The 10,525-nt window shown below is 35.8% G+C and overlaps 1 protein-coding gene across 1 annotated transcript in view; it reads right to left on the bottom strand.

The window, feature by feature from the left end:
* The window catches only part of astn2 (astrotactin 2), a 259,339-nt gene that overhangs the window by 88,883 nt on the left and 159,931 nt on the right, over positions 1–10,525 (bottom strand). The window contains exon 12 of the mRNA XM_014009306.1: positions 481–647. Coding sequence (XP_013864760.1) covers positions 481–647 — 167 coding nt within the window. The remainder of the gene's footprint in view (positions 1–480; positions 648–10,525) is intronic.

Below are 10,525 nucleotides of genomic sequence, written 5' to 3'. Positions count from 1 at the left end.
TATGAAATGTCTAAGTCATTGCATTCTATTTTATCAACAGTTTCTAATAATTTTTTTCTGAATTAAAAATTATTTAATTTAAATTAAACTGTATATATTTCAAATAACTGTGCAAATCCTTAGTTTTAACACTGGGTATGCTGTTTTATTGTGAATAAAAATGGCTTTATGAAATGTCTAAGTCATTGCATTCTATTTTATTTACATTTCACAAAATTGCCCCACCTTTAAAAAAAAAATCGATAAAACTTTAAAAGAATGGGGAACTCACCACTGTAGCCAAATAATCTTGAAGCTTTGGGTTCCATACAGCACAGTGCTTTCTGGGAGTTTTATTTTGTGAGGTACTTGCCTGACTAGCAATCCCTTCACTGAAGCATCACTCATAAAATGTGTTTAACAAGGAAGTGTTGTTCCCAGCCTGCAGGCACACTTCAAATTTTATTTATTTATCTTTTTTTTACAGCTGGTTATTCTCACCCACAAAACATGAGCACGTTGCTGGAACTGGGGTCGTCTTCGACAGGTACGAGCTGCTGGAGACACAGCTGCTCGCAGCCGCCATTGAAGCCATCCGTGCAGTCGATGCCTCTGGAGTAGTCATAGCAACCCGAGCCATCCTTCATTGGCCTCAGCCCCTCAGGACACTGCGGGGAAACGGCATTCAAGGGAAAGGAGGAGAAGAGATGGGAGAGAGACGGCAAGGAGGCGTAGAAGGAGCGGGGAAATAATAGATTAGGAAGAGGGGAGAGAAGAGTGAAGCGCAGAGGTCAGATTGTGCATTTTAATCAGGAATAGAAGGCAAAGATGATGTGAGTGGAAAGACAAATGTGGAGATGTAGAGAGCAGGGTCTGAACAAAAGACAGGTTTCAAGGAGAAAATAAAGAAAACTTTTTGTAAAGGCAATACAGAAAAATGTGAAACTTTTATTATGTCTGCAAAATGAAACAATATGAACCGACTGCTTGGAATCATCAATACTTCTGCTTAGAAAAGCTTTCTGAATTGACAGAGAACCAGTCTGCTTTTTCATGCCAAGAACACAACTCCAAGTGTTATGTTCTCTGATTAAGCTGAAACCCTGACAGGTGGAGAATATAAGTAGGAGGTTTTAATATTTGTCAAAGAGATATTGCTTTCCTAGAATAATAAAAAAAAGTTTATTCAAGAAGACATTTCTGAGTGATCATTTCAAACTACTTGAGAGGGAAACAGAGAAAAACAATTAACTTTTCTCATAAGTGTGGTAAATATTCAGTGTTAGGTTATAAGGAGATGTTTTACCACAATTTAATACTTGGTTCTGTGAAATTACATTGAGGCCCAAGAGGCTTTTGAGCACATTTTTTTATTCTTTTTTTGATAACAGAATATGTTAGAACCTACTGAGAAATTACTTTCCCATAACACAGGCTTCCAGATTTAAATCACATTTAAGTGAGTGTAAAGACTCAGAACAAAACACCGATGGGGAATAATAGGTCCAGTATCCTAACTTAAGATAGGCTAATTTGCAGTACAGCTACTCATTTATGGAGTGTTTTTTTTCCCTCCCTCTCTTAATAAATTATGCCTCCTCCGGTTTAAGCAGCTCTAAATCTGCATGCAAGGCAACAACAGATGCATTCCATAACAAACAAGGAYCCAATTAAAAATGCAGTTTTGCCTACAATTAATAACTTGTAGACTTAATAGGCCACTATAATGACTTGAATGGCCTTATCCATCTAAGAAGTAAACAAGAGATTACTGCGCACACAAAACAAAAGAGAATGCACGTTTATGCTGGTTCAGCTTATGTGAAATACTATAAATAAACAAATCTACTTAATGTTGGCAATGGTAATCATGAGTATGATGCAGTCAAGCACACATTGCAACGATACCATCATTTATCTTTCTTTACATTGATATGAGTATTGTGTTTTGCTTCATTAGTCAAATTGCTGGCATTATTCTCATATTTGAATTGGTAAACATACTAACAGGAGTTTATTGAATTATTTATATATATTTTTGTTTTCTTGGAAATGCATTGGTCCACCTGGGAGAGTGTAAAGTATTCACAGCAAACCACATAAATAATTTTACATCCAACAAATATTATATAATTGCAAAAATGTAGCCAATTTAAAACTTTTATCCGTTCTCACTGAGAGAACCTATTTCTAGAAAAGAGGCATATTTTTATGCAAAGATAAACAGTATACATAAGCTTGAGGTTATAATGTATTTTTCCTTCACAAGTTAGGAAAGTGTCAGGCTGTGGATGTATTGTATCCTATGAGTGTGATATTACATAAAAAAACATCAAGAAATTCCTTATTATTACAAACAAAGATGCAAAGACTGCGATCAACAGCATAAAAAGTATAGCAATTATAGAAAAAAAAATTCACCTTTGACAGCTTTAGCTATAAAGCTGAATCCCAGTGGATAATTTCCCAGAAATCAGTGCTGTGCTGAACATGTGTTGACAATCAAATTCTCCTCCGAGCTGTAAGGTTTTGCTGCTGTCTCTTCTGTGCAAATATTAATATAACACATCTGTTGGTTCAGAAGGAGGACTGTGAGGGACACTGGTGGAATTATTTCTCAGTTTGCAGAGCGCTGTTCAACACTTTCCTGACGGGCACTTTGAGTCATCTGCGATTCCTCAAGTTGTGTGTGCCTGCGTGGGACTCGTTGTAGGCGTGTAATGATATGCAGCTAATGTTGAGAGTTGGTTTTTGGTGCATTTCTGCAAAAGCAAAATGAAGTACTCCAAGTATTTATCAAACTTCTGGCACATAAAWCAGCTTTTTAAAAATATTTATTGATAAAATCTTGCTTTGTAAACTGACTAAACAGTTTATACAGTGCAAAGCATCAATGTTTTCTCGTTGATTTCACCAGATCTTCAGCTCTGTTTATTTATGTGGTTGCTAAAGCATAATACCTTTGGTATATCTGTGTACATAAAAAAGTACACCATTTGACAACTCTGGTATTATAAAACACAGAGGGAATATAAGCACTATTACTTTCTATGTCTGTAGATGCAGAATTTTGCAGTGTAAAGAGGAGTGTGTGGTTGTTTCTGAGAACCTGCTTGACTGACAGATGGTAACTCGAACCCAGAGGCAGCCCCCTTTACTGGAGCCGAGCCAATAGGTACAGCGCTGTTGTTGCTCAGGATTACAACTTTATGTGAACATTTTTTTCCCTCTCACGTCTAAGAGAGTAGGAGCTGTGTGAACTTTTATCACTTTTACTTCCCACAGTTGTATACCAATTTAATCCAAATGATAAATGTATGATTCATGCAGACTGTCAAAATCTCACTGAACTATACATTCATTAATCTTTTATTTATTTTTTTGTTCAACAAAATCATTACAAAAAATAATGACAATAAAATAAACATAGTTTTTTATGTAACCATGCAAATTGTGTGTTTTAGGGGAAATGGGGATCTGTGAAATTGGGTTTATTGTGGAATTTTGATACTTTAGTTGAAAAAAAAAAGCAAGAATGACATTAAGTTAAATTTAGGAGTCTACATAAAAAGCTACACTGGACAAAATATGTGTTGAAGCATTATTAGCACATTTCCTTTTGATGCGAAGTGAAACACAACCCTTCTAATGAGAATTTGCAGTTAAAAGCAAAGTGAAAAGCCATCACGGTAAATGAATGGCCTTCTCACTTTGGAGAGGTTGTGAATGCAGCATAATTTGAAGWTAAAGCTGTAAGGAGATGATCATGGGTGAATTTATTTTACTCTGATTTGGGGAACTGCTGTACTTTTGCTATGCAAATTTGAAGGGGTTAATGAATAAGTATATTCAAATCTACGGGGTATTGAGGCAACAGGGTTGTGATTTTGAACTGATAAATGCTTCAGGGATCTTAATGTGAACTTTAACACAAAAGATTTTTGACATATTCCTTTTAAGTACAGGGACAATTTTCAATTTAAGTTTTGTTTTAAGAATGTTTGCTTTGCACTTACACGGTCAAAGTTAAGAAATAGGAACTGTTATCACATGAGAGGTGACAGGTCAAAGAATTGTTAGCTTGCATGCTAAAGTTTTTGTTTATACTGTGCTTAATGATGATAAAGTCCTGCCACAACATCAGGCATCAGATTGGTGTTTTAAAGTAATAAAATAAGACATTAATGCTACATTATCAAATTTAAACATAGGGAGTTTTAGGTACAGTTAACACCATTTTTGATTCCCTAAAATAACAGCTGAAAAAAAGAATCCCATATAAAAAAAGGTAAACATGCATTCCAAAGCTGAACAAAAACACACAGCATTGTAAAGAATAGCTGTGCTGTCTCAGATCCATTAACATGATCTCAAGGATGTAATGGTAACCTCCTTGAGATTGGAGCCATTTATCACAATGAGGCAGAGCTGTGGGAATAGTTGTCAGTAATTCAGAATTGCCATGCAGCAATCTGTGGCTGAATGAAGGTTCTTAAGGTTAGCGGCAGCCAGCACAGCTCATGAGATATTTGTTCTTTCAGCTCTGCTTCTGTACTTACTGGGTGATGGAAGCACAATGGCAATGGGCCAAAAGAACTGCTCCACTTGTACAACGAAAATAGACACAACTCTTTTGATTTTTATCTTGGTACTATATTAACCAATTTGACAGCTGAACCCTAGTTAAAAATACATATGAAAAAAGAATCTTGCATGTTGAAATTTACATCTAGATGGCAACATCATAGGCTGTATATTGCATTCATTTAAAGTTTGACATTTCTACTCTTGAGAATACTTTGAGATTAATAGTGGAAKACATCTAGATCTGAAGAAAGGAACAAAAGAAAAGAAAAAGTGTGCAGAGAAAAAAAACAGCGTGAAGTATCTTTAACACAGCACATTGATCATTTCACCAAATTAAAATGCACACATTGTAAAATAATGCTTTTCATCTTCCTAATCACCCATTAGTGCCTCTAACCTTCATCAAGAACTAAGTATAATTTATTGAAAATTTCTATTTTGTAATGATCGTGTCAAAATTACGATGCTGAATGTTCCCACTTAGTGGCCAATGCAAAACAAGAACAGATGGTGTGAATTGGAAACTGCAAAACAAAAGGACAAGGGACACCGTCGTAAATAATAAATACTTTAGGATAATGTTGGAAACAAACAAAAAAAAACCCTCATTATTGAAGGAGTTAATCCTTACACAAAACAATAAAAGTACCTGAAACAGCAAAGCTTTAAATGACAATGACAGGCAAAGGAAGGAGAAAACAACAACTACAAAATCTCTAAAATCACATTTGACAGCCTAATTTCATTTGGAGGTGCCTGTGATGCATGCCCCGGAGCTCAAGAACTACTCAGATGTGTTATAGTAGGCAAACTAGTTTTATTGCTCTGGCAGCAAAATCATTCTTCTCTTGGTGTATTTATATGGGACACCCCAGTAAAGAGATTTTTCTCAGACTTTAACAAATCTGGAACTAACAAGATAGAAAACACGTTTCACATATCTCAATTGTGTCAATGATAGATGCAGATTTAAAACACTGCTGCCCATAATGTCTTCAATTAGGCACTAGACGAGTAGATTAACATTTTAGTACTTTCCACCTTTATCTGTTTGTTTTTAAAAGGTATTCTAAAACCTAAACATGATTTAGAAAAAAAAAAACAGCCTAAATAAAAATTGACACTTTTTGTTGAGATCACACTTATAGATTTTATAAGAAATAACTGACTTTTATTACGTATTACCTCCGCCAAGGGAGGAGGTAATGTTTTCGGTCGCATCTGTCTGTCTGTCTGTGGACAAAATTACTCAAAAACTGATGGACAGATTTTCATGAAATTTTCATCACAAGTGGGTATTGGCCAAAGGAAAACACCATTAACTTTTGGTGATGATCCGGATTCYGATCCGGACCCAGGAACAGCCAATCAGTTTCAAGGAAGCTGACCGTAGACTTCCAACCACATCGGATCATTCGTAGACGGGTCAAACCCCCCCCGACTGTAGACATCCAATGGGATTGCTTGAAGCGGTGTATAAGACCAATCACAAAGGCGCACGGAAATAAAACTTTAGACCGAATTGTTTTTAAATCGAAAAACGTGCTGTTTGAAGTTACTTTAATGTAACAGCGTATCATTTTCATAATACATCGGCCTGCGTGTCCTAACAATTTTGTATTTTGTGTTTACGTATTTGGAGTCCCCCCCCACCACCTCTATYGGAAAGGTAAGCTAGCTAACTCACCACCCCCATTCAGGTTTGTTATCCAATAGATAACGCTAAGGTTTTCTTTAACAATTATGTTTATTCTTTTTATACGGCTAAATGTTTTCTTTTTTCTAATGCTGTTCCACTCCTTCTGTTGCATGTAATTTATTATGTGTTTAGTCATTGTAAAGCACTTGTACACAAACACACATATGACTAAAAATGTAATAAATCACACACAAAACAAACACACACACTCACACACAAACATACGGCCTTGGCAGCGGTTTGCCCTCTCCGAGTGCTTCTAGTTTTCTATTCCTATTGCTCCTGTACTGCTTACTTTGCACCAGGCTTTATACCCAAAAATGTTGCTCCAAATCTGAAATGCAGAAAAACAGAAATATTGCCTAATGGCTGAGCAGGATCAATTTTAACAAGAGGGCAGAGTAAATCCCCACAAAAGCCTGAAAAATACCTGTGATACTTGAACTACACCACAAATCAGAGGTGGCATGTAACCCTGTTTTTTTTGTTTGTTTGTTTGTTTATTTGCAGTTGAGGATCATGGCCTCAAACTACAGTGATCCAGATGTGCTGCTCTGTTTTGGAAGAGGGTTAAGCTGATGGGCTGAAAAGGGAAGTCATGACTTTATCATTCAGTCTACATTAGAACTCTCACCTACGATAACAGGCCATGGGCAACGATCAAAAGAATGTGATAGAGAATACAAATGGATTTCCTCTGTAGAGTGATTGGACTCAACCTTGGAGACAAAGTGAAGCAATTGACAATTTGGAAGGAACTCAAAGTAGACTTCCTGTTCCAAAAGTAGTTGAGGTGGTTTGGGTTTTTGGTAACAATGCTTTCTGGATACCTTTTAAGGGAGCTGTTATATGCATATTCTATCAGGCGGAGATGTTAGGGCMRACTGTTGARATTATATCCCACATCTGGCCTGATAATACCCTTAAATACAACCCCCTTGTGGTCCCTACACCACAGATGAGCTGGAGGAAACAGCTAGGGAAATAGAGGTCTCTGCTTAAGCTTTTACTCCCACGACATGCTCTCTAAAAAGCAAGAGAGGAAGGATTGAGAGATAAAACTGTAATTTTATACTCGTAATACTTTTTTTCTTACTGTTTGCAAACATATATTTTATGTTTGGAAGTAAAATATACTGCTGTGTTTCCATTTCACCTATAAACAGGACCATCTTCATAAAGATCTTAATTTGTGCCCTTGAGTCATGAGAATTACTTCACTTTGCATTTTTGTAACTGGCATTTTTTTACCAAGGCTGTCAATGTTTTTTTCTTCCCTTTTTTTTTTTACAATCCTTTAAGTTAACTATAAAAGAAACAGTTATGGGAGTGAATGATTGGTTTGCTTTTCAACTCTACTGTATTCTGTTGCTTTCAGCTTACTGTGATTKCTATAGACATTCAGGAGGAGATGCTAATTGGCTTTGTGATTTGGTCAGTCTTTCTTATCCTTTATGTGTGTAACTGAGGCATAACTGAGCAGAATTAAATTGATTTCAGTTACACTKACAAGGAACTTGTGAAATATATTAGACCCCAAACTGAAACTCCAGTTATCCCAGAAAGTGTGTCCACAGTTCTTCTTAAGGCTTTTCTCAATTGATTTTCACCATGCACAAATCTTAAATCCCTTCATTAGCCTCACGCTTCTTTGTGGCGCACTAAATGACACACTTGATCCACCATTTAACCAACAGTCTCAAAAAGATTGGCTAAAAATGTTCGTCGTGTGTTTGCTTTAAAGCGCGAAGCCCTGAAATGTAACGGTAATGGGATAAACTGAGCAGGCTGTGCAATGCAACAGAGCAAGGGGAGTCATAATGTTCAGTTGTCARGAACACAGAGGTGTAGGAATACACAACTGAAGGGGGGCTAGGAGGTATAGGGATTAGGGGATCTTGGTTTGCATAAAACACATTTTGTTTGTGAGAGAATGTCACTTTTTTCMTCCCTGCTGACTTTTTATGCAAGGCAGTGAAAGCACAGCAGAAATCTGGCTCCACGTCGACAACTCGTTATTTAACTTTTGACTATGGGAGTGTTTCTCATGTTTTAAAACACCATCACATTGCAGGATGGTTTAGAAGGGACTTTAAATAAGATCAAAACCATATATGTCTTATTTAAATTGTTATTAACTGCAGGAGTCTGACAAATTAAAATAAAATCTTGTTTTGGTACTCCGTTTTTTTTTTCTTTTTCTTTAAACATCTTTGYATTCAAACAGCAACTAGAGGGTCGCAGTGGGACCCAGAGGGGCTGTAAACTCATGAAAGATATGCTACCAATTTTCTRCCATCTGCTGAGACTCTTTCTTTATTGGTGGGGCAAATACAGTAGCTACATTCATCAAAGGGCCATAAAAATACAAATGGTAAACAAAAGTCTGTATACAAAAAGCCCTGCATACATCAGCTATCAAGCCAAAACACCATAAGTCAAACTACAGACCACAGTTCTAAATTCTCAACTGAGATACTGTATAACCAGACTGTTCAACAAAGAAAATACATAACCTTGTATACATTCATAAAAATGACCATTTTTTATCCTGTTATATCAGAAATGCCTTGAGCAGAGCTAAACTAATTTATTTATTTATTTATTTATTTATTTATTTATTTATTTATTTATTTATTTATTTATTTATTTATTTATTTATTTATTTATTTATTTATTTATTTATTTATTTTGTGCAACATATTGATACAGTAGCAAAAACGGAAAATTAGAAAGCTCCTGCAGGGTTTGTTAAAATATAAACCAGATGGCTTCAGTGCATAAAATTTAAGTTTTCATAAAACTAAACTTGTACTCAGTTCATCTACTCTGAAAGCACTGACAAACAGGGTGAATGACATTGATTATTTTGTCACCACAGCACCTGCCACAGGGCGAGGTATATAATAACTAGCATGTGGACATTAAGTGCTTAAAACTGATGGGTTGAAAGCAGAAAAGTGGGCAATTAGGTAAAAAAAAAAAAACTTCAACGAGTTTTATTAGATTCAAACTTCGTCTGTTAATRAAAGGAGTGTGTTCCAACATGCTGACATTAGTATCCATCAAAAAGCTTTAAGCCAATCAACTCTACACACGAACAAGCAAAACATCACGGACGTCAGGGCTCACTGGTTCAAAACAAARGATGGCCGGTTGTTTAAAATTAATSGCGTAGCACAAACTGCTGGAAAGTTTGGCAGAAAGACTGTAGCATTTGGCCAGGCAGCAGTACACTGGCCAAGCTGATTTTAACTGGAAAGCATCTGCAGTGAAAGCACGAGAGTCAGAACTGAAACACTGGAAGAAGTTGATTTGTTAATGAATAACATTTTTCTTCAAATTTGCTATCTGGCTGTCTGGTTGAGTTTATTGTTTACTCCAGAGCTTACCRTAGAATGAAATAGCCATTGAAAGCAGGGATAAGCTCTAAGTAAAATTGTGCTATAAAACTTCAGTTCTTGGCATTTGAATGATATTCTGACATTACTATACACATAAACATTAACACACATGTTATATGACCCTTRAGCCATTAGTGAACTTTACTATATATCCATCACCAGACACTGTTATTCCCTTTTGATAGTATAATTATCTAATGGCTTGAGGACCATTAAAGCATATTCAAAGCACTGAAAAGATCTGCATTCCCTTAACTCTTGTGTCACTCTTGAATGTGCTATGGAAAATAAGTTAGTTCGATAGATGCCCAACCTCAAGAGTGAAAAAAAAAATTCTGGATTCCATTATTAATATTCTGATTTCTTACCATCATATACTGTATGCCATTTGTGACAATAAGTGAATGTGAACTTTTTTAAAAAAGTGATTTTTTTTCTTTCTTAGAACTCAGTGGAGCCATTCAAAACTGAATCATAAAGAAGCTAAATATCAATACAGAGGCCATCCTGTGGCTCACCTGCTGCAGCATGCACACAATAGCCAATGGCTAAGTTTTTAATGTCAGAGCAAAGCTTCAATCTAACGCAGAGGCCTCTGACACTTTTGAAATATTCTACTAAAAGCTACAACAAATATAATAGCTACATTATTGCTGCATTATTATTGAAAAAAAAGTTTAAAACTACTCCTTTCTATGTGCTTCTAAAACATAAAACCTTCTTTTAATCATTTTAGGTTTTGATCAATAGTTATTGAGAACATCTGAAGGCTTTTAACAACTTTTATCTGAATATTGACACACACACACACACACACACACACACACACACACACACACACACACACACACACACA

This window comes from Austrofundulus limnaeus, unplaced genomic scaffold, assembly GCF_001266775.1.
Source record: "Austrofundulus limnaeus strain Quisiro unplaced genomic scaffold, Austrofundulus_limnaeus-1.0 Scaffold57, whole genome shotgun sequence".
NCBI lineage: Eukaryota > Metazoa > Chordata > Actinopteri > Cyprinodontiformes > Rivulidae > Austrofundulus > Austrofundulus limnaeus.
Note: the sequence above shows the minus strand (reverse complement) of the source record. Positions and strands in the feature narration are given on the sequence as shown.